The sequence below is a fragment of the Pleurodeles waltl genome, chromosome 8 (genome assembly GCF_031143425.1).
Source record: "Pleurodeles waltl isolate 20211129_DDA chromosome 8, aPleWal1.hap1.20221129, whole genome shotgun sequence".
Taxonomy (NCBI): domain Eukaryota; kingdom Metazoa; phylum Chordata; class Amphibia; order Caudata; family Salamandridae; genus Pleurodeles; species Pleurodeles waltl.
Genome location: NC_090447.1, coordinates 1,279,966,073 through 1,279,991,170, shown reverse-complemented (window position 1 = coordinate 1,279,991,170; position 25,098 = coordinate 1,279,966,073). Strand labels below are relative to the sequence as shown.

General features: G+C 42.2%; 1 protein-coding gene across 3 annotated transcripts in view; it reads left to right on the top strand.

Annotated features, from left to right (window-relative positions):
• Window positions 1-25,098, top strand: part of WASF3 (WASP family member 3) — a 225,159-nt gene that overhangs the window by 166,022 nt on the left and 34,039 nt on the right. For 2 of the 3 annotated variants that reach the window (XM_069202223.1, XM_069202224.1), the window contains 3 exons: window positions 2,680-2,797; window positions 7,444-7,619; window positions 22,784-23,047. In XM_069202223.1, the coding sequence (XP_069058324.1) occupies window positions 2,680-2,797; window positions 7,444-7,619; window positions 22,784-23,047 (558 nt within the window). The remainder of the gene's footprint in view (window positions 1-2,679; window positions 2,798-7,443; window positions 7,620-22,783; window positions 23,048-25,098) is intronic. The other variant, XM_069202225.1, reaches the window with a different exon arrangement.

The following is a 25,098-nucleotide window of genomic DNA, read 5'->3' as shown; positions in this document are numbered from 1 at the left end:
TATTTTACTGTAACATCACATCAGTTCATTAGCTTAGCCTGAAGAGTATGTGTGGCAGTGAAAATGATTTGAGTAGGAGCTGGTGTTTTCTGAGGCTGATTAATGTAATTTCTCAGATCTCAAAGTGGTATTTCATGGTAAGGTTTTGCAGTGATGAAAGCACTGACATTTTTGTCACATTCCCTTAATTAAAAAGGAAAAGGGTGCTTTGTGTTTTTTAAATACAAAGTGTGGGATATGGAATATCCTCAGAATGTATAGCCAGAAGCTAGTAATTATTATCATCATCCTGTAATAAGGAAGTGGGATTTGGTTGTTGTGGGATGTCTGTAAGAATGGCTGCCCCAGGCAGGTTTCTCCATACACCCAATATTTATTTTCAAATAGGACTGAATAAAAATGTGATATTTCTATCTTTAAATAAATCTTACTTTTGGAAACATCATGATGCAAACAGTCCCTTAGAATGTATTACCTGAGAAATCTGGATGGGAAAACACATGGTCACTTTCAAGGATAGTCACAAAAGCTTGACGCTTGCTTCATTTGGAGATTTCCTTATCAAAACAGTTTATCTGCTGGACCATCAAAACAATAAAGCATATTAGTTAAGCAGTCAAATTTTGGAAAACTACAGGTTGGTGAATAACTGCTAAATACTTGTGGATGACCTTTGTGAGTGAGGGGGAACCAAAGCGCAATGATTCCCCCCAGATGAAGAGTGAAATGCTGAGAGTTTGGGTCTAGGATCCAAAGAAGAACTCAAGTGGGAGTACCTCTTTGTTATGTGAGAAACCAATCTGTCAACATTTCCACCAATCCCAGTCACAAAGAGTCTGTGAAAATAAATCAACACAAAACAAATATAATCCTCATAGCACCCTGCTGGCCATGACGGTTGTGTATCCACACTTCTTCTCCAATACCACCGTACCAGAAGCTTCAGCACAGGCCTGAACTCTTATTCCCTGTGTGAGGTTAGGGCCTTTACCACAGCTTACCCTGATTGTGTTTGAATTCCGACTTCCGAATACTCAAATTTGATACCTGAATTTTCCTACTGATTGCATGGTTATCCTGAAAGAGGCACGGTACTTTCACATGGAACAGATGTCATGTCTGGAGAAGCAGATTTATCCAAGTATGTGTCAAGAAGAGACTGTTATACATTAGATTCTACTTTTTAACATCAGTTCTTCTTGAAAAGTACATTTGGCTGCTATTACTTATTTTCACAAATGTGCAACATAAGCAATTTCGTTTTTTAAAATCCTTACAAATAAACATGCCCTGAATGTCGTTAGGAAGGTCTTTCAGCTTGATAGAAAAAAGCCCCCCCATAGGGACAGGAACATTATCACAGCATAGCATACTAGCCCCTCGTAACATCCAGAAGAGTCAGGAAGATTCAACCTCTATTTTCTGCTGAGCAGTGGTTCGATTTTGACATTTTTCTCTTATGCTCGTGGAATTTACTCTTCCTGGGATGAGTTTATCATTCGATTTTAGTGTTGAGAAACATCAAGGAAGTTCTATGAACTATTACTTAGTTGGAATTATAATTCTACATCACTGTTCTCTCATATGAATTTATAAATGATGCATTCTGTTTCCTGTAAAACCAGCCAAATAGCCGAAAATTGGGTTGGTCAGACCCTCTAATCTGGACATGTAAGTCAGGATTACCTGACACTGCCGTGTGTTTTGGGATAGTTCAAATCATGGATTCCTTAAAGGAGCAGTGTAAACATTGTTTGATGCAAAGGGATATGCCTAGGTGCACCATTTCCTCCTGTGTTTTTTCTGTTTTTTTAGGAAGCAATAAAAATAGATTTTCCAGCCAAATATTTATTCTAGTGGCAACATCTAGTGCAAATTATCTTTGTTTTTAAAAGCAGCAGAAATTGTTACTTCTTGTCAGGTATGAGTTTGTTAAAATTGTTTTCATAAGGGAATTTTACCTATTGAGATGTGATTAGATATATTCTAACATTTCTGAAGATGCCTCTGATGGATTAATGGTATTACGTTAGTGATTTTTTTCCAATCCCGCTTTTTCAAATTTGCATCTGGATACTGGAAATATACATGAAAGGCACATGACCATTGAAAGAAAGAGGAGGGTAGACGTGAAGGAAAATTCTGTACACAAAATAAGAAATCTTAAAGTCCTGACCCATATTATTTGAACGACCTCTAAAACCTTTATTTTTTGTTACACAATTTTTAATGGGAAACTGAATGGACAAATTCATAGACTGACCAAATGACTTCCAAATTTAGGGAAGCTGGGGGGTATTAACTCCCCCACACATGCCCTAGGGTTATGGTCTTGGCACACCATCAAACTGGTTGAATATCTAATAAGCGTTTCTTATGAAATACCTGTAAAAGCTATGATTACCACTTTTACATTTAACCAGTCATTTAAATTTAGCTTTAGAAATTCATCACTGCTCAAGTTCTCTGTATCAGTGCCTGCAACAAATACATAATTTATTTGGAAAATTTCCGACCTGGAATATATATTGCTTTGTTGTCATGTTTCTTGTTAACAACCACCTTTTTCCATTGCAAGTCCTAATGATCCTGTGTTGGATTTACTGTTGTTTATGTTGGATTATGATGCATTTTTTTTCTATAGTTTCACTATTTGTTTCTTTTCTCACTTGTCCTCAGAGATGATAAAAAAGATGGTTTGAAGTTCTACACGGATCCTTCGTACTTCTTTGACCTTTGGAAAGAAAAAATGCTTCAAGATACAGAAGATAAAAGAAAAGAAAAGAGAAGGCAAAAGGTGGGATGAATCCTTCAAGTATGGTGCATGCAGTCTGGTAAAATCCAGCTTGAATTCTTTGTGTGTTGAGAACAACAATAGTATAAAATAACAACAATCTCATAATATTGATCAAAGAACCCCATGATGGCCTTTAACTTTTAAAAGTGTAGCATTTAAATAATTTTAATAACACAATTCAGCACTCAAATATTGTATTGTCGAACTCCTTTGTTACTCATACCTGAAAGCATGAGTGCACGAAACAGCCTCCTCCACAGAAAACCTGATCTAGCCCCTATACTTCACATTTTATTGTACTTGCATTCTGAATAATTGCTGAATAATGTGTGTGGGTATATGAAAATCCTGTGTACTTGAAAAGGGCTGGGGAGGCAAGCTCAATGAATAAAATATTTGGTTTGCAATAGAAAAAAACATCATTAGGACTCTAGGTGACCAGCAGAGGGAGTGTCTCTTACCTCCAGCAGCAAGGTGCACCACATGACCAAACACAGGTGCATAGACCAGATGGCTATGTGCAATCCCTAAAGCTCTCGTGTGATGATTCTTACCATTCCCTGCCATAGCCTTTCAGTAGTCATAGTGGTCTTCAGAAGTAATCTGCACACTTGTTACTGGCTATAAACCCCTATTCTACTCTTCATCATCGTCATGCTTACAGGACCTACAGTATAAAACCAATGTGGTCCCTTGGTGTCTGCAGGAAGCTACATCCCTCCTGAAATTTAAACTGTTGTATTTTTACCTCTGCCTTTTTGTTTTGTCTTAATTCACCTCATCTCTGCTTTCATCCAAAGGTGATAAAATAGGTACTGGAACTGGAAGGGAGGAGATGCAAGAGCTGGCTACATATTGCCTGCTTTTGTTAATAGTCATTGATCTTATTTCTTTGTATGCCGGGTCTTCTTTGGATCTTGACCTATAGTTTTGTACCTGTAGCCTCGATTTAAGAATTATTTCCTAAAGACATTGGTCACTTGGTTCTCTGTGTGCTGCATTCAATAATTTCTGTTTGTAACTTTGTTTTTATATTTACTTCAGAGCACTAGAAGAAATAACAAAAGGGGGAGTGGGATCCTAATTGATAAAGGGCTTGTCCTGCTAATATATTCTTCAGTCTAGTGATAAATTCAGTAGAATTTCTTCCAGTAAAGTTCTGTTTTCAGACCTTCCTGAAAAGTCTGTAGTTTGGGTCTTCTTTGAGCCTTAGATTAGGTAAATCCCACAGACTCGGTCCATGGATTCCCTCGATCATCTTTTGTGTTAATTACATCAGAAGCTTTGTTGAGAGGTAAGGTTTGCCATTGCTTATTACTGTTGGGCACTTAGTGCGTGACAGGTCTTTGCTGGTATTCTGGGCCAGTGCCCCACTATTCCTTGCACATATTCATGGTATTATTTTCACAACTGTTTTCTATGTGATTGTAATGCTGTAGGTTCAGGTACGTTCTTAACACTGTTTCTGAAGCCCTTGAAACCGGTCAATGAATTACTTTTTCACAAATGAAATGTAAAAATGTTTCAGAAGTTGGGCTTTAGTCCTCTCTACACGATGATCAGTTCGGAGGAGTGAAAGTATTCTCTTGAGTAGCTAGTGATGCAGATTTATGTCCTTCATCACTACATTGCCATATGGAACAAAGGAGAGTTAGAAGTTGACTATGACTTCCAGAATACTAACTTTAAGTTTGGTGGATAGAGGCACTCCTAAGTTGGCGGGCCACTCAAATGACATTGAAGTTGACTTTTTTCTTCCATAGTCAAGATTGCTGCTTTGGCTCACTTTAGCCATAGAAAATGTTCATCCAGAAAGTACATGATCTACACAGCTGGATATATATTGGCCCGAATTACTATGTTGTTTTCTATGTTAGAGTTTATTTGATTGACATTGGCATACATTTTGGAGCTCATCTCATTTGTCCTATGAGCTGGGCCTATACTTGCATATAGATGTTGATGAGTAGGTATGATTAGGATCACTCATTGCCCTTTGGCTACTCCACATGACACTTTCTCAGGTGAACATTCCATAAACTCAGTTCAGACTTGTTGCCATCTAAGTTAAAAAAACAGGACCAAATTCAATTCAAGCCAATGACTCTAGCCCATTCCTTTAGTGTGCTCAACTATATGCCACGGTTTATGATGTCACAGGTTGCTGGGATGTTGGAGTACAAAGACTATGTTCTTGTTTTCGTCCACAGCTCACCAATGACATTGGCCCGGGAGGTTGCGCGTACTCTACTGTCCTAAACCCAGATTAGTGATCATGAAGGATAAGATCAAATTTTATGTATTCTTGAAGCTGATATGTTCTTTCCACAATCTTGGTGTGTTAGTATAGTTTGTTGAAGCCTATTGTAGCTGAGACGTTCTGGTCAGCTGATGTGATTGTGGCATGTTTCAAAGGGTCTGATAGGATTCTGAGCAGAAGGATGAGTGGATCACAATTAAGAGCTGTTTCTAGGGATAAGAAAAATTGCTTCATAGATTATGCTGTGCATGGTTTAGTGGGAATTTTGGAATCTTTTATAATTTGGGCCACCCTTGAAAATTCCTCTCTTGTCCCTGGGTAGAAGGAAGTGAAGAAACATAAGCTCAGAAGTGGAGTCATTTGATGTTACAGTGACTGTTTGTTGTAAGGGCATACATGTAATACCCACGAGATGGCAGGATAGTTGTATACGTTTTTCTTTATTCAAGATGTAGTAGAACACACCAAGATGCAACTCACAGGATCAGAATCTCCTCTCCAACTGTCGCCAGTCAGACTAGATTCCAACACTGGAATCCTAACACCTCCTTAATACCATCAGTGCATGGCGGGGGACCACGCACTTCTCTACACATTACAACATAGTTCAGTTTTGCTGAAAATTGAGTCCTGGTTTTTGATAATTTTTTAATTCAAAGAACAGCAGGCGTTCTTACTCGTTAGTCTTTGCCAGGTAGATGTTGAAAAATGTCTCAAGACAGCTAACCCTGCAGTGCACATATAGGTATGGGAGGAGGGAGATGGAGCAGGTGTGTTCCAGACATCAATCAAGGGTGATGGGCAGGTTCACAAAATCCCAAGGATGAGACACTGCTCTATGTAGTGAAAACTCACTATTCCCACTGTGTCTGTTGAAATGAGTGTAAAGGTTGTACAGAATTTCTGATGGCATAGAAGGAAATGAATTACCACAGCAAATGCTTTGTTAACCTTCTTCATCGAAATGCGTGATCAGAGATGTGCAAACTTTCAGGAGTTAAATTCCATTATTACCCAAGAAGTCATCTTTGAGGTAAGCACATGAAATGGGTGCTAGATGTTGGTCACCAAACAATATGGGAAATGGGAGAAATCTTCCCCCATTTCTATTGCCACAAACTAATCATAGACTCTCTGCTATGGACCCACTCAGTGACATGATGGTATAAACGTTTTGATTTCACATTTGGATGCTCAGGCAGATCTTTCCTTACTGACCTATGCTGTGACCACAGAAGTGGTTACCAAATCAGTGGCCTCAAACCATAACTGCGCTGAAGGACATGTTTTTTATGGGCATCCAAAATAAATAGATTGAAAGGCTGCACTAGGTTCAGAATAGAGCAGCACAACCCTCCGCCCTTCAGATGTGAGTGAAAAAATGTCACACTTTCCCTTAGAAGCCTACAATGCTCCTGGTGCCCAAGTGGCTAATGTTCATCACACTGTGTTTTGTCTACCAGTCAGACCATAATATTTGTTGATACTTTCTTTCCAGTACGTTATCCTTTAGAACAGTAATAGTCTAAACTCTAGAAGATCACGTATCCCTGGAATCATGCACTTTCCCTGCCAAAAAATGCAACCCCCACCCTCCTCACTGGAAATAAGGAAGGACAGCAGAGGTTAAAACCAGAAGTCTAAAAACAAAATCATAACAGGGGTGTGACAGACATTGTGAAGTCTGATTTGGCCATCCAGCTTTGACAATCATTTCTGACTTGGTGCTGAGGTAGATATTGGCAGGTGTCACAACGGTGACAGATATCCCATCCGCCGAAATCTAAATCTCATTATATTCTATAGGATTTAGATTTCGGCGGACGAGATAACTGTCACCCTTGTGACAGAGTAACCCGTCCGCCGAGTTCTAAATCAGGCCCTTAGGGTTTACTCCTGCATGGAGGACTGCTTCCACTTAGAATACAGTAGCTCATTGTATTTAGAAAGCAGAAGGAAAGCAGGAATCATTGCAGAGGATTAGTGCCTGCTATCACCCCAGTAGCCAACTGATAATGCTTCGGTATTAATGGAATTGTGTGTCAGGTAATTTGTGAAACAAAGGGCAGCAGCCTGCATTACTTGGTATTTATTCTTCGCTGCTTACATTCAGTTTTCACAGAAATAGTTTCATTTTTTGTCAGCCAGTATCCAAGTCAAGAAGAGCTTTGTCTTGGCATGTGCAGTTGCTTTGTTGCTTTGTTACTGGCCTCTTCATCTGTCTGGTCCATTTTTCTCTATTGCAGACAATGAATGTAATATTGTTATAGAGATATTTGCAATGTAGTAAGTATAATCTGCATTGCAGTAACACATTTACTGACCATATGCCTTCTCTGACAACTTGCTTGTTTCATGTTTTTTCCATGCTGCATTTGTTTCTCAGGAACAAAAGCGTGTAGATGGCACAACTCGTGAAGTGAAAAAGGTTCGAAAAGCCAGGAACAGGCGCCAAGAGTGGAACATGATGGCGTATGACAAAGAGCTTAGACCAGACAACAGATTATCTCAGAATGTGGGCCACGGTGCATCTTCAGAGGGCTCACTGTCCCCAGATACCAGGTCTGTTAATATCACTTTTTAGAATAGTCAAGACCTTGTGACATAAACATATAATATTGTAGTGTAGCTTTGCATCTGACTGTCTAGCTTCTTTTCTTTACCTTTTTCCATTACATATTTCTGTTGCTTTCTCCTAATAGGTATAAGTATTTATTTTATTGTTTCTGGTATAAGCCTAACTGCTTGAGCCAAGCTACTAAAGGGGGTGAGCAGGGATTATCCCACCTGTGTGACTCCCTTACCCTGACAAGAGTGAGGTTCCCTACTTGGACAGGATGCAAACCACTGCCAGCTAGAGACCCCATTTCTAACATTGGTGATCAGTGATGTGGATAGGACTTGTCTTTGTACTTGACATACAGTGATTGGTGTAGACTACTTCCATATAGCAGACCATTACACCCCAACATACTGGCTTGATTTTTTCTCTTTTTACAACTCATAAGTTTTGATCACAATCGTGTCTCAGTCTGGTGAGCCATCAGCGGCAGCTGCAGATTTGGTGTTTGAGCTGGAGAGGATAGAAACTCATACTGTGCCTCAGCTCAAAAGGTTCTGCAGGACGTTCAAATGTCCTTTTAAAGGCCTCACTAGGAAGGAGGCGCTGCAAAAGGCGTTGAGGACCTGGTTGGCAACCAGGAAGGCTGGTGAGCACGCAGAGGATGGGAATGATGTTGTGGAGGAGGAGGAAAGTCTGCACCTGGGATGGCTGGAGGAACCAGCATTACTTGTGGGGCGGGAGGCCAGGCTGAATGGTGGAAGTGCTCCCTCCAGAGCTGACAGCTGTGTTTCCTCTCCAGGTCTGTCTCCAGAGGAGCTGGAGAATAGGTGGAGAGCTAGGAAGCTCCAGTTGGAACTAGCCAGGCTCAAAGCAGAGGCAGAAAAAGAAAAACTTGCCATGGAGGAAAAGGAAATGATGCTAACTCATGAGCTGAAATTGAGAGAACTGGACCTGAAAGCCAAGAGCGCTGAGTTCAGCTCAGATGGTGTCAGTGAAAGTACCATGTCCAGTACTGAAGAAAAGGTACACATACCCAGAGACTTGGTTTCTAAGGAGGGGGGTGACATACACCAGTTGTCTCAGGCATACGAGGTAGCTCCAGAGGTACGCTGGGTCGCTGAGGTGGATTGGGTAACTGTTACGGGGAGTCATATTCCTGGTGGTGGAAGGGACACTCTACTGGCTCTAGAAGGGTGTGATAGGGAGAGGTGTACCCCCATGGAGAAAGCCCTGGTATGGGAGTATGTAGTCACCCCAGATGAATTCAGATACTGTCTGACCAGATGAGGGATGATGTGGGGTATTTTATCAAGGCAATGGATGGTTGGGTGAAGGGTAGTATGGTTAACACATGTGAGGGACTGTACAATTTGATTGCTGGAGAGCATATGTTCAGTCACAGTTATCCGGGGCTGCGTTAACACTTGGTGGAGTGTGAGTTCTCTGACAACAGGGAACTTGCACTGGAAGCAGACCTCTGGATGAGTATCAGAGGGGCTGAAAAGGTATTGGGGAGTACTCCCAAGGGGAGTGGCTCAGGATTTCCCCATCATAGTGAGGGGGAGGGTTGCAGTACTCCAGACAGGTCCAGTGTAGTAGTGGGGGGAAGGGGAGGGGAATGGACCCACGTCCTTTCCAGAAGTAGAAGTGGGAGTGGGCAGAGGCCCAGGGTGCCCTATCTTCCATCCCAGTGCTTGGCATCTCTCAGAGGGGGCACAGGCAAGGGGATCTGGTCTGGACCAGGAGACCATCCACTAATGAGAGTCCCATAGTGTCAGGAGAACTTGGGGAGGCAGCCGTCACAAGCGTCCCACCAGTTCTGGTATCTGGCAACAACACTCCGGAGAGGAGGGTGCAGAAGCCCAGATGGAAGGGTGAGAGGGGCAGACAGTCCCCATTGGAAGGGTCAGGGAGAGCCAGTTCTGAGATCAGGGCACCCCATAATGACCCTGGAGGTGCCACTTTTGGTTTGGGAGCGCTTGGTGCCCTGTCAGATAGCAGGGGTCGGGAGGCCAGCACCAGGCAGACTCTTACACAACACATGAGGAATGTGTTTTCCTTGGGGCTTTGTATTCCCCTGGAAGTCCTGACTTGCCAGGCACATGCTCAACCTAAGGGTACAGGCCCTGTGCTGGGGGACCAGTTGCAGGATAGCACTCCTGAACTGGTGGGAAAATTTTGCAGGAGGGCCCCAACAGTCCTGGATTCTAGGGGTACCACTTCCAAAAGGAGGGTACAGACCCCCGAGAAGGGGAGGGTGAGGGCGGACTCCCCCCTGCCCAGCCTAAGGCTACAGGTCTTGGGCTGCAGTACCAGTCTCAGGATAATGCTCCTGAAGTGGTGGGAGGGAGAGTGGACAAACCTGGGGCTACCACCCCCCACTCTGAAAACTACAGGGGTTAGAGAGCCCTGGAAGGGCTGAGGCCTTTCTTTCATCACTGACTGCTGTCAATGGCCACTGTGGGTTGCTGTCCTTGTAGACAAAGTTGCCATTGGACTGGGGACAGGAGTCACACCTGAGGGTGGAATGGGCCACACTACTATGTTGGCCATGGTGGTACTGTCTGCCTACTAGGATACATCTGTGAGGACAGTCAGGTTAGGTGCTACACAGATTGGGTCCACAGGTGAGGAGAAGGATTCCCCATAGGTTAGCTTAGTGGGTCCTGAGATTATGGTCAGAGTAAAGAAAGGCGTAGAACTGGAACACGCCCCTGCTGTTGCAGGCCAGGGTCCATGTTCTATCGCCCTAAGCAGGGAAGTTCATCAAGGTATTGCGTGGTCTACATTGGCTATAGGCTGGAAGGGGGTAGTTGAACCTCACCACTTTTGCAGGGTTATCCCCAAACATTTTGCCTTCCTCCTATTTTCTTCTGGCCTGTTTGTTGGCTTTAGGACTCTGGCCACTTTACCACTGCTAACCGGTGCCTAATGGTACTATTGGGCCTGCCACACTGATTGTGCCACCCACATGAGTAGCCATGTAAACATGTCTCATACCTGCAATGTTATTATCTGTGTGGGGAGTTTTAAGCTGCCATATCGACCTGGCAGTTGCACCAACTTGCCAGGCCCAAACCTTTCCGTTTGCTTCATGTAAGTCACCCCTAAAGTAGGCATCCGGCAGCCCCATGGGCAGGGTGCAGTGTATTTAAAAGGTGGGACATGTACTGGTGTGGTATGCATGTTCTGATGCATGACCTATCACTCCCATAGGGTAACATGGGGATTGTCTTGAAATACCTTATAAGTGTAATTTCTCAATGGGAGCAGATTGAGATTTTGCGTTTGGTGTGTCTGAACTCACAATTTACAAATACATATTTTGGTGAAGTTGGTTTCTGAATTGTGAGTTTGAAAATGCCAGTTTTAGAAAGTGGGCATTTTCCTGCTTAACCATTCTGTGCCTCTGCCTGTCTGCTCAATACACATCTAGGTCAGGATCACTTGAGGCCCCCCTAGGGGAGCCCGCCCCTCCAGTTTGAAGACCCCTGTTCTAGACAGTTACACGAAGGAAGCAGAGGTGTGCACTGCATATCGTAATAGGCTGTCACCAGGCTGATGGTTCTTCCTGAGCTAGAGTGGTGGGAGGTGCTGACACCTGAACTTGAATAGGGCTGTGCCTGTCCTCTCACAAGGCAGACTCCAACCACCTGGATTGTGTCTGGGGCCAGGGCAGGGAAAGGCAGGGTCTTGTGCACTACAAAGACTTCTTTTTGAAGTTTGCCTACTTCAGAGGCAGAAGGGTATAAGTACTAGACCTGTGACACCACATAGCTAGAATCCTTCTGGACTGAGGACATTCTACCAGGAAGACGAGCTGAATGCTGTAGGAGAGACTGCCAATCGGGATGTTGCTTCGCTTTGCCAGTCTTCTGCCTGCAGCTTCTGTCCTGGGAGTGAAAGAAGTGGACTTTGCCTTCTACATCCTGCTTCTAAAAGTTCTCCTAGGGCTTGAACTTAGCTTGCTTCCTATTAAGAATTCTCAAGGCCATCAAAGACTTCACCTACCAGTGCCTGGGCTCTCCCGCTGAGAGTCCTGACTTGCCAAGTGGTGCCAAATCCAGGTCCTGGGCCCTTGGAAATGAGCTCTGGTGCAACCAAGAAGAAACTAATTACATTGACTCCATAACGACTTTGGGACTGGTGCCACTCTCTGACTCTGCACCACCCCTTGCACCGGAGCAGTGGTTCCCGCAGATTGCAGCGACTATGTCATGCAACACCGGCCTGACACCGCTGCAGCACCTCCGAAGTCCTGGCACAGCATGAGTCCTGGTTGCTTTGTCACCAACGTCCATGTCACCCGACTCCAACTCAACCACAGCACCTGTGGCTCCATTGTGTGATCGCTACACCACAAAGTTGATGTCTTGCACCTTTACTTACTGGATTCATCAACCCTGCCTTGTCGTAAGGAACAGACGCCTCACCACCAACACTGCATCACCACACCTGCAACAGCAAGGAACCGATGCCTCCCCTCCCCTCCCCTGCCTAGCAATAAGTAACTAACGTCCCCCCACCCCTCGACACCACACCGGCTCCAGCAGTGCCTCACTCCCTGACTCTGTACAACGTCTTTATGTCCTCATCGATTTTCAAGGTACTGTACTCAGGGTCTGTGTGACTCTGTGAGCGGCCCGTTCTCCTTCACGAGTGGCGTCAGATTGTTGGGAATGACTCCGTCAAGATGCCGTGATAGCCCCAGTTGGAGCCATTGTGTTTCTGGGTGATATACTACGATTTAATCTTTGAACATTCATATCTTTACTTGTGTATGTTGGAGTTTTGTCTATTTGGCCTTGTTTTACTCACATAAATATTGCCTATTTTTCTAAACTGGTGTGCAGTACTTTTGTGATGTTTTCAATGTGTTACTGTGTGTGTACACAAATACTTTACGCATTGCATCTGGGATAAGCTTAAATGCTTATGCCAAGCTACCAAGGGAGTGAGCAGAGGTTATATTAGCTGTGTGACTCCCTTACCCTGACTAGAGTGTAGGTCCCTACTTGGACAGGGTGCAAACCACTGCCAACTAGAGTCTCCATTTTTAATACTGACGTTGCTTAATATCAATTGTAATTGTGTGTCATTTCTCTTTTTCGTCTGTGGTAATTATGGTTTTACTTTGTATGGTTCCATTTAGTTGGCTTATACAAGAAGCACACAAATACTGGGTTACAAAAAAACTTAAACATTAAAAATTACATACTGTATCCGGATTGGGATCATAAGTCGTTGGCCGCTTTACATACGGTCTGGTAAATGGGCCGATATTTCCCCACCCTGGCGTTACATCTACCTGGGGTAACAGCGGCTCAAAGAGTGGGGAAAAAGTCCAGCCCTTTATGTGTTGGAACTGAAATGGAATTATCAACATATGCTAATTCCAGATTCGATTCCTTAGTGATTCCTTAGTTTGTCCCAGACTTTCGGCCAGGTATTTCATCTGAAAGCAGCCAAAATCACTGGGTAAAAGTAGAGACCCATGGTATCACTTTGGATCTCCTAATTCCAATAAGATGCCATTGGAATTAAGTGTCTACATGCAATAAGGGCCTGTGTTGTCTTGGGACAATACTAAGGATGAGAGAAATGAGTTGATATGCAAATTGTGGCAATTCGAGATAGGCTACAAGAAACAGTGGAAATTTGACCTTTCTTCCATTTGATGGTATTTGTTTTTTGCACCTCTTTAAAATAATGATGAAATGGTTCTGTGCTCATTCTAAGGATTGTATGAACAGCTTGCTAGAAAGATACTTGCTTGACCTAAATTAAATATTCCTGCTGTAGACTAGATGTTCCACAAATTTACTTGAACAAAAAAGCTTGCAGAACATTGCACCTTTCAAGATTACAGTTACAGTATCAGGGTGATAGGCATGTGAAGAGGATAATGCTGTCCACAGTAGAAAGCCCTCTTCTCAGTGCCCCTTCTTAAGAGCCCATCAGTGGGCCGTCACTTCCATCTTAGGGCACCTCTCAGCCCGGTAAGTCCTCAAGGCAAAGCCAGGGATCCCATAACTTAGCAAAATTCCTGGGCCTGCCCGATCCACGATCCAGCTCTTCTGCTGCAATGCACCAATCCATGTTCGATTCACAGAGTGGCAGGGTCTGAACTGATGCATTCTACCCTCTCTCTCGTGTCTAACAATGTCTCATCTTGCTACCACCTGTGCCAGTTTGCAGGAATGGAGTGTGTACTTGTCCAGGGTTTGTTCCCCCCACCATGTACTCTGAGCCACCACTTGTAGGGTGACCACCAGATTATCTCTGGTTACTGTGGCCAGCTTCTGCGTGATAGCCCACTAGTATTCCTATGCCCAGGGACAATGATAAGGTGTGGAGCATTAACTCTCTCTAATTCCAGCCCTGAAGGCAGAGGTTACTATCAATCATCCCTATGCAAAGCAGTATAGTCCTAGTAAAGTAGGTCATGTGCAGGATCTTCAGTTGGATCAGACAGAATCCCGTCCTTATGGCCACCATTCTTGGGTGTCTACATGCTGTGTCCCAGGCATATTCTTTCAGGATCCCTAAATCCCATTCCCACTTGTCCTTCAAACTGGTCAGCGGGGAGAGGCAGTGGGTGAGCCGGGTGCTGCAAATCTGAGATATAACATATTAAGTCAGGCGGGCCATCAAGACTTGAGATTCCACTGGTGTATCCTCTGCTACCTCTTGCAACAAATCCACTTAACCACGCAAGATATGTTGGATCAGTAGTTATAGCAGATACTGTCTTCCTGGTCATAGGGCCTCTGCAGTTCAGCAAAGAGTATCATCCCATAACCCATCATTAAGACCTCCATCTTGGAGATGCAGAGGAGATCCCATTTCCAGTGGCCCTCAACCCTCTGAACGTTCATCAGTAATTCAGTCTCCCACAGGGTCATCTCCAGCATCACTCTTTCCTTTCAGCTCAACCTTTTGAGTTACTGTTTGCCAGGGTTTGACCACCTCAGCTGTCGGGGGCGGAAGCCATGTCAACTGTCCCCTACCGTATAGTAGGCATGTGTAATTTATGCCAGTATGGATTAGATGCTTTTACCATAGTCAAAGCTGTATGTTATATGTCCACTTTATGAATAAAGGGCGGAAGTGACCTGTTAAAAAAAAAAAAGAAGATAGATGAAAATGAAAGGAGAAAGTATCGGAGGGAGGGGAATCACTGAAGAAACCTTGATCTTGTCTACCAGTTAGGACCGTCTCCTTTCAAAATATGCCTGAAAGTCCAGTGTAAATGAGACTTCATGAATCTAGACAGTGATACAGTCAATTTCCCCTTATCCCATAAACATTTTTGAGGGCACCCCCTCAGTGAACAAATTACCTTACCCAAGCTTGTCTACTATCCAATCTTATTCATGTAGTGGTGTGGCTTCATTAAGACTTTAGCTTATTTCAGTGACATCCCCTACAAAATATACAGTTATTTCAAAAGCCAAACTGGAACCATTTTCTTAAGCAACAAATGACATTTCCACTAGAAAAAAAGAGGATGGAGTCTGTTTGGACTTCACAATTTTCACATAATATAGCTAGACCTAGCCCACTATGTATGGGTGTACAGGACTGGTTCAAGAGCAAGGGAGTGCTAGGTCCCCTTCTCCCCCATTGGTTGAAGAATGAAGGGAGTCATTCATGAACTCCATAAGCATGAAATTGTTTCCCATATTTGCAAAATGTCTCCTTACCTTTGGTGGCAGGCTTCCATGCAGCACTCCAGTTCCCTTCCGGGAATAGACAATAAAATATACTATGCAGGAATGTGAACTGGTTGAAGTAAAGTAAAGCACTTAATCCTACATCTGTTGAAGGTTTGATTATATTATTCTGTCTCTTTAGTTCTATCAAGCCAAAACATGTCTCTGACAATTGTTTATTCTTGGTGGATTATTTGAAGGACAGATTCTGATAGGGAGTTAAAGAATAGGTGTAGGCTAAAGACCACCTTTGATTTTATTTTTCCTTTTAGGTGTTGTTTACAAGTGATGACTACCCAAAAGTGTCTGGTATCAAACCCCTGAAGTTGATTCATTGGAGACTGGAAATCATTAGCAAATAATTCCTTGGTCTCTCACAGGCATAAAGGCCAGCTTTCAAAGACTATTTCTCAATAACTCTTTCAGTAAGCAAGTAGAAATGGTGACAAGTTAAACAACTTGGGGGAAGAGCCAAATCTTCAACCCCTTCCTAAATGCGCTGAGATTGGGTTGAGATCTTAAAGACCATGGCACATAGTCCCATAGTCTGGAAACAGAGAAAGAAAAACTCATGGTGCCCCACCTAGCTTTTCTAATTTTGGGGACAGCAATGAGATTGGCCAAACCGGTCCTAAGAGTATGTATCACTTGAAGGTCTTTTGAAAATATTCAGGACCGGTCCGATGGAGGGCTTTGTAAACCACACAGAGGGCCTTACATTTGATCCTTTCCTGAATCTGGAGCCAATGAAGGCTTAGTAGCGACTGTGAAATTGACCCACATTTTTGAATCTTCAAAAGCAGTCTAGTGGGTGCATTTTGGACACTCTGTAGTATATTCAGTAGCCGCTTTTGAGTGCTTAAAATTAGGGCATCGCAGCAATAAATTTTTGAGGTGATCAATTCTATAATCGCAGACTTCTGAAGATCTGGATCACAGTCTTCTGAAGATCTGGAGGAATGAAAGGAAATATCTTTCTTAGGGTTCTGAGGCGGTAATAAACTGACGTGGTTTGACTGACTTGTTCTGAGAACGATAGATTTCTGTTGAAAATGACTCTCAGATTTTTTACCTTATTTACTGGGGTTGGGAGTGGGTCTAAACTTGATGGCCACCATGTAGCATCCCAGAAAGAAGTAATATTGCCAAAGAGCAATAACCCAGTTTTGTCTAAGTTTAATTTAAGGCAATTTCTCTCCATCCAGCATACAACCTGTGCCATACAGTTCCTGAAGTTTTTGGCCGTTTCCTCCTCATTGACAGATATTGATACCACAATTTGTGTGTCATCCGCATAATAGATGACAACAAAGCCAAAACTTCGAATAAGCTTGGCTAAAGGAGTGACATAGACATTAACCAGGGTCGGGCTGAGGGAGAAGCTCTGTGGGACAAGGGAGGGTGAAAAGGGCAGAGATATAATCCCCAAGGGCCACTGCTTGCTCTCTACCTTGCAGGAATGAGGAAAGAAGCGCAAGAGCAGAGTTTCTAAAGTCAATGGTCTCCAAACGGTTTATGAGAAGAGAGTGATTGACCGTATCAAAGGCGGCCTATAGGTCCAAAAGGATAAGTGCTGCCTTCCCTCCCTGATCAACCACCCTTCTTATTTCTTCCAGGGCTACCAAAAGGGCCGACTCTGTGCTATGGCTAGCCCTAAAGTTGTGTTGAGAGGAATCCAGAATGTGGTTAGAGTCAATAAAAGACAGTAATTCCTCATTCATTGTCTTTTTGAGGATCTTAGCTGGAAAAGGGAGACGTGAAATGGGACGGTAACTTCTAACGTCCTGAGGATCCATGGTTGTTTTTTTAATCAGAGGGAGAATCAATGCTTTCTTCCAAACTGCTGGGAACTTTCCTTCTAAAGAAATCTTATTCAATAAATCTGTGAGAGGTACTGATACAGTGTCATAGACCCATTGAAGAATGAGGGGGACAGGGGTCGGAAGGGGCCCCCGATTCAGTGTATGCTTCCTGTATTATAAGAGGTCTCACGCCTAGGGGTACACAGAGGAGATCCTGACTTGGCTATGATGAAGGCTTGATAAATTTGATCCACCTTAGACTGAAAGAAACTAGCCAAGTCATTACAGAAGGATTGATCGGGTATGAAAGCAGTGGTATTACTCAAGTTAACAAGGTAATTCACCGTTTTAAAAAGTTCTCTGGAGTTTCTGTGCTCTGCGCTAAATTTTTTTTAGAAATTATTAGCTTTTCATAGTAGGTATGAAGAGATTTATAAATAGCTCTTCCTGATTGGTAGTAATTCTTCCTCCATTTCCGTTCCTGTGATCTGTACTTTAGTTTTAATTTTCTAACATCCTGAGATACCAGGGCACGGGGGTTTCTCCCTTCATCCAGTCTTGTTTTTTTCAGGGGCTAGTACTGTAATTGCAACTTCTTTCCATTTTGCAAAATCAGAAGTAGCTGCATCAATGCTGTCTGAAGAGGGGGGTATAGTATTAGTTAAATTTACCTATAGTTTTGCTGGAGCGATATTTTTCCAGGATCTGCACTTTCACTGTGAACTGTTGTTACAGCACAAATGAGAGAATACTGCTTTAGGTGTTGCATATGTGTTTCCACTCATTAAAATCTTTTATATGGTCCTCATTACATCCTAATGGGTCTTACAACTTGTTTCTGGTCCTTTACGCCGTACACTGTGAGAAGGTCTTCCTGGTAGATGTTTCAACTTTTTGGTGTTTAAATTGGTTGACCGTTGAATTTGTTTTCCATATCCTTAAACACTTTTCCTGTTTTATTGTATACTTGGCTGTGTGTCTGTGTGTTTCCTTGCTTCTTTTTAGCGATTAAATGCTCCTGCAAACATTCTTCTTGAGTTCGTATGGTTATTTTGAATGACATGTCTTCTAACGTTATTTTCACAGACTCACAGGTATTCTTTTTATTATTTTAATGCAGGTTTTTCCATTTTTCCTAGTTCCTCTGTTTATAGACAACATAAGCATTGTACCTTTCCAAATGCACTTGTTGAAACATCAACTTATTACAAACCACATTGTGTGGTTCAAGCATCTGGCTGGTCTGTTTTATCAACTCTTATATCGTTTTTGTTGTACTCAAGAAAACCGTTGGGCTTTGGGGTCTGCTGAAGACCTTCAAACCATAACAGTGCATTCACAATTAACTGTCATGAAACATTCCCTACTCCGGGGAGCTGCATACCTTTAGGAACAAGCTCCTTAGGGAAGCCTTTTTGGCGTCCTTTTAGTTGTCACATATCATGTACATGTACAAGTATTTGAACAGCTGCATATTCAATAACATTTAACACACAAAAAGTGATGGGAGGAAAGCTTGGAGAGAGTCTAACCATTGGCAGTTGCTCGGGTAGCATTCCAACCCATTATGTTTTTTGCCCTCCATGCCACCTCAGAATAAACCTAGCCAAATGCAAATTAGCCTTGGTCTTGCTCCACTCGGAACATTCCAGCCCGAACTGCCAAGCCGGGTCCTTTCTGAACCAGAGCACGAGCAACTCCAGACTGGCTTTGGCTTAGTTGGCCCCTTCATTCAGGTGCAGTTTGGTTTCAATCTCACAATGAGCACAGAACCCACTTTAGGACATGCCACAGGCCACAGGCCACACAGGGTGCTACATCAGACACAAAAGGTGATGGGAGGAATGCTTACAAATAATCCAACCTTTCACAGTTGCACAGGGTACATGATGAAGTCCTCGGACGTACGGTGGAACAAGGCTGTAGAGTGACATCCTGCTCTAACAAATACTGTTCATTGCAAATTGGTTGCTGCATAGTACCATCAGGTAGTTGTGCAGCATCCATCTTGTGACAGCCAATCTTTTGTCATACACACATTAGTATTGTGCAAAGGTAAAATATTTTGGAATGCAGTGTTTTAAAAATTGTCAAAGTGTAGAGTGAAATTTGAAAACGGTTCTTGGAAGCAAAAACAATCAGTCGGATCAAGGAACATAAAAAATGCAAGAGATATAATAAAATAAATATATCAGAAAACGTTAAAGTCAAAACCATTTTAAAAGGTACAGTTATGTGCACTTTGTGTATTACTGGCAAAAACGTTCCTTCTTACAAAAATGAAAAGAGCAAACTAAAGCAACAATAACTGTTGGGGGAAAAAATCACAATTGAAAATCCAATTATCTGGAATTCGTGCAGCTTGCAGATCTTTACTCCAGCAATTAGGCTTCATATGTCTTACAAAAAATATAGTGGTACATGCACATCTAATAATCAGTATGTCTATATATAAATCGCTGAGCCAGACGTATTAGCTTAGCCAATCTCTTTGTGCATACGTGCCTGCAGTGAAAATGCTGACAGCCTTTTATGGAAGACAGCTGAATTAAAAATACAAACGAGGACTTTATTTGTCGGAAGAACAACCATCTATGCCATCGAACAACGGCGACAGGTTATTTCTTTGAATATTAAATAATGTCATCACTGACAACTGATATGTTACAATTTAATACAGTTAAAAAATGAAAACTAAAAATTTTCTTCACCTCAAAACCTTACTCCTGCCTTTTCAAGTGCAATTCAAATAGTACTCGTCTCTTTTTAAAAATGCTTGTCCACAGCTGTATGTACCTTTGTTTTAATAGTGCAGTCATAGAACCAACCTATGTAGAAGGTGACAGACTCTCCACTTGCTGGAGACGTTCAGAGGCAGCAACTGCTTCAGAGGCTTTGGGGCAACACAAACCATTGTGTAAAAAAGTATTTAATTCCAATAAAATGTAAATATGTATATAAATGTAGAAAGATGTTAGCCAGATCTTATTTTTGAAAGCATAAAACATTTGTTGTCTTTTTGATGTATCGTTCATGTGCACAATTTTGTTTTGGGGAGAAAAAGCCTAACAAATGTAATGCATTTATATCCGCCATGCTTCAAGTAAGTAGTTTTGTCATGCAGAATGTGTATGAGTTGCTTTTAATGGGACAAGTCATGTTTCTAAGAGCGTAATGTCCTTTTCCTTGGGAGGCTCTGTAGACAAAGCAGGGTGGCTTGAACATTGCTCTTCTACCAATAGGCAGCCAGTGGAATGGTCCAAGGACTGGACATATGTTCTTTTGGCCGAAGACAGATAAGGAGTCTTGTGGCAGCCTTTTGGATTAGTTGTGTTCTACATATGATTAAACTGGGTAAGCCAAGGTATAGACTGTTGCATTGGTCTAGTTTAGAGCTTACAAGTGTGAAGGTAGTGTATGTACAGCTTTTGTTGGTGTCAAAGGTATGCACAGATACAGCAATGTTTTCATTGTGTTGAAAGTGCACTTTGTTATTGAGGTCTGGTATCAAGGATAGGTCTGAATCCATAGGATTCGTACATCTCTTGATGTTGTTGAAGGAGCTATTTTCTACAGGTCATGATCTCTCTCTTTGTGGTACTGAAAGGTGGTTACTCATCCATGTATTTATGACGTGAAGGCAATTGTCAAGTTTTGAGTTGTAGATGTCTTCTGAGCCACCCATTTTTAGGATGATTTGTGTGTCCTAGTTGCATAGTTGTTACAGGTGAGTGAGTTTGAATGATTTAATCAGGTCTGGTAAGGTGGTTAGATGGATGTTGAATAACAGGAAATATAATGAGGGGTACCATAGTGTTGCGTGTGAGGAGCTTATGTGAAAAGCAGTAGATATATTACGCTTTGTCTGTCTCTAAGGAAAGACGCACACCATGTTAGAGCACTTTCACACATTCTTAGATGATGCAGTTTTTGCAGTAGCGTGTGGTGGTGGGCAGTGTCACATGCCACTCATGGGTCCAGAAGCAATAGGGCAGCCACTCCATCCTCAGTATTAGGCCATTCCACATGAGTATGATGTCTTACTTTGTGCCTCTGCATTTTGTGAAGCTGGATTCTTGGTATGTCAAGTCATTTTCTTTCTATAAATGGTGAAAGTTGAATATACTCTGTTCTACACAATATTTGTTCCTAGTAATGGGCTATTTGTTATTATTCTGTTGTTTTCCTCATCAGGTGGGTTGCATTTTTTCTTTTTGAGTATTTTCATACTTTAAAGATGGCCGCTGTGTTTAGTCACATTGTGTCGCAGAATTTGTTGGCCAACTTGAAAGTACAAAAACCTTGGTTACTATACTTTCTGTCATTGCTACAGGCTTTGCTAGTGCAGACTCATTTTAACAGCATCTGATATTGTCAACGTTAATAACAGCAGCCACCATGGAGTGGGAGAGGGATGCATAGAAGGGAAAGACAGCTAAGGAAAGGGGGCACCAAGAGCAAAGGTGCAACATCAGACAATCACGAAGCCTGCCACACGGTGCCTGGTGCCACGGAGGAGTCATGGGCATCCTTAGCCAGGACTGGGAGGGATAATTTGTAGGGAAGAGTCAGGGTGGGGAGTCCCAGGAAGCAAGAAAAAAGCATGAGTGGTCTCGGACTGTACACAACACACAGAAAGTGTCAGGAAATGCATGTCCATAGAAGACTAAATCAGAAATAAATAAAACATAAAAATAGGTCCATGACACCAGTAGTTGAAAGATACATTGCAAATCAAACTTGAGGGTGAAGGCAAAATTCTTCAGGTGCGGGACAGATACAGTAATAGGGAGAAAAGCCATTCAATAAAGAGCAGAGGACTTAAGTAGACAAGAAAGCCATCAAAGAAGTAGTAAGGGCTCGCTCTATGCAGCATTGTGTTCAGTGCTGTCTATAGCATGACAAAAGTACTTTGGTAATAATGAGTTTGAGGACCGGGGACACTGTTATGGTCAAAGGTAACATTCGATGTTCAACTATGTCATCTTGTCCTTGGAATTAGGAAGTGGCCTTAAGCGAATCACTGGTGGGAACTGTGAGGCAGGTGGTAAGCAGTGAATCATAATGGGATCTTGCTGTGCACACAGTCACAGAATAGTCATTCATCACCTTGTTTGGCCTGGGTACTGCACTCTGATTTGCTATATGTTCTTTATGCATTTCAAAGGGAACATTTCAAACTAATGTCGATGTGGTGAATAGAAGTCTGTGCTAGTTGATTGCACTGATGCGCACCTTATCTCTTTTGTACATAGACTGCTTCTACGTTTCGTGTTTACTATTAGGTTAGTTGTGCAATGCGTACTGTACTATGTGCCATGGATGTAAGAAGACATTGAATTCTTTACAGTGTATTGCAGTATTAGCTCTTGTGCCGAATTTTGAGTTTCTCTTTGAGGCCATGTACTATTTTTTGTGTGTTTTCTTACTGTGCTCAATTAATCACAACCTTAAATACCACGATTCCAGGGTCCACTTTCGTTGGCAAAAGTTACCGAAGTACCACTGACATAAACTACAGTGCGTTCCATCTTGAATTTGCAACTTATTATGTCTTAATTGTTTTATTTGATGTTGTAAATCATATAAACTTGGGGGTACTCGCTTGAATTGTCCCGTTGATCCAGTCCCTTTACTGATTTTTAGGTCTCATGCATCGGATGCGACGGATTACTCCTACCCTCCTACTCCCAATCACTCACTTCATCAGCAACAAGGCGTTTCTGCCTACGGAGCTGGGGATGGGCAACAATATATGGGAGCAAATCTGGCACAAGAGCACGACCACAGACCATCTTCAGGCACCTTGAGGCATGGAACTCTAAACAGACCTCTGCAGCCACCTCCTCCGCCTCCTCAAGTTTCAGAAGGACAGCAGAACTCTGCACATCTAGCAGCAGCTGAGTATGGGTAAAACTGATTTACAAATAATTTCGACTTAAGATGGATAACAGAGATAAAGTTACTTAAGATGTGTAACGAAGTTAAGTGCTTGATTATTTTTTATGAGACGTGTAGGTCATGTTTTAAATCCCATATGACCCCGTTCGGACTTTGAGGGTTGTTAGGAGTGTTATTCTGTTGAGTACAAGCTTGTATTACAGCTTGTATTTAAAGCGCTATGAAATTCCAAAACGTTGGCACCATGTGCTATATTTAATTAAACAAAATATAACGACTGCTTGGAGTAAAACACTTCTCAAGTATGTCATATATTCTGATGCAAATCCTTCCCTTGGGTCATATAGAGAACCGTGTATCAGACCCTGCTCTGGGGGACCTTATGGAATGCAGGGGCTACTGGGCCACAGTTTTGCTGAGGTTGTCTTCCCGCCGTAGTCCCTGGGCCAAGAAACAAAACCTATTCCCCTCTTGTGCTTATTTCCTTACTAAACCATTATTCAACAGGCAAATCACTCCTTCTGTAAGTGCAGTTCTAACGTCTAACTCAAATATAAATTCACTTTCTGTCTCGTTATAGTTAAAAAATGATGCAGTTTATTTAAACGTAATAAAAAGTCAAAATCCACGGTAACAGATACAGTTCAGGCACGCAGGACTGTGCATCATAGAGGGGACACCCCTTTCACAACCTTGTGAAATAAGGTTCTGATTGTAATGTATGCTTATTATACTGTCACTGATTCCAAATGTAATCTTGCCCAAACGAGGCTGTGCACCCGTTGTGGCTGTGATGCTATTAAGTTCTTTAATCTACTGGGCCAGAATTGGTCCCTTTGAGCTGTATTCGTGATTATTTGTCAGCACCTTCATATCATTGAAGTATAGAGCACACGTTTCCCAAGCGCCCAATCTTGATAACACAACATTAATTGATAACAATTGATGTTATCTTTTCATTTTTTGTGTCCTCACACTTGCCTAGTGATCTTTATTTATCTTGCAAATATGATTCTCAGACTCTTGGTAGTTAGACACATGGCACCCAGCCTTAGCGGGAATGTTCTTGGCCAGATGAACTCATTCATACAGTATATATTGGGTTGTAGTTTACATTGCTCGATGTGTTATTTTGTGGCCACTTGTATAGCAGTCTGCCAGCATATTTTTGGGAGAATCTATTGATTTTAGGGACACACATTTCTCATAGCCTTTACAAGACAGTGTAAAGGGCATGCCTTAATAGTTACAAACTGCTGCCTGCTGCTATTTTCCAAACATGATTATTGATTTCACTATGTAAGGTACAGACATATGGTCGTCATACCAAGCACCAAAAAAATCTTTTGATACTGATGTTTTGGGAAAACAAACCTATAGACTGTACTTGATGTTATTACATTGCGATAGACACTGACTGTGAATTTATCGTTAGGTCTCTAATTCTGTTGAAGAGACATTTTTATTGGTTTGCCCATAACTTTGCTGCCATTGGATCGATGTACACCACACTTGGCAAACAAATATTGCAAGTGACTAAGATTTGGCATTTCAACTTTTATGCAGCTTCATGTTGGGAGAACTGAAAGGGAAGCAACAAAGTGGCATTTTTCCCTTCTTGTCTCCTTTGGCAATTGTTGCTCTACAGTACAGCAAAAACTGCTGAGCAGAATTACTCTAAACTTGAACTTTACCGATTTGGTCTAAATCAGTTAAGTAGTTATAGACATAGAAGTGGCTTTTTTTTTTTTTAAGGTGTTGCTTATCTTGCTTATCTTGACTGCTTATTAGCAGATTATTTGCAGACAGTAATATGTCAAAAAATAAACAAATTTGTTTGCTCAAAAGTTTTGTCCCTCTGCAAATTCTCTGAGAATCAGGAAGTATTTCCTCTCATCGGGAAGGATTTAGGGGGTTCCCAGACAGGCAGATCCTCCTTAATTTGTTTAATGCTGGAATTTGGGGCAGTGTTTTGGACCACAGATACAGAATATTGTTTTGCAGATGTAGATATTTTTCTAAATATTTTCTGCCTGCACATTCCTACATCCTGTGAAAAT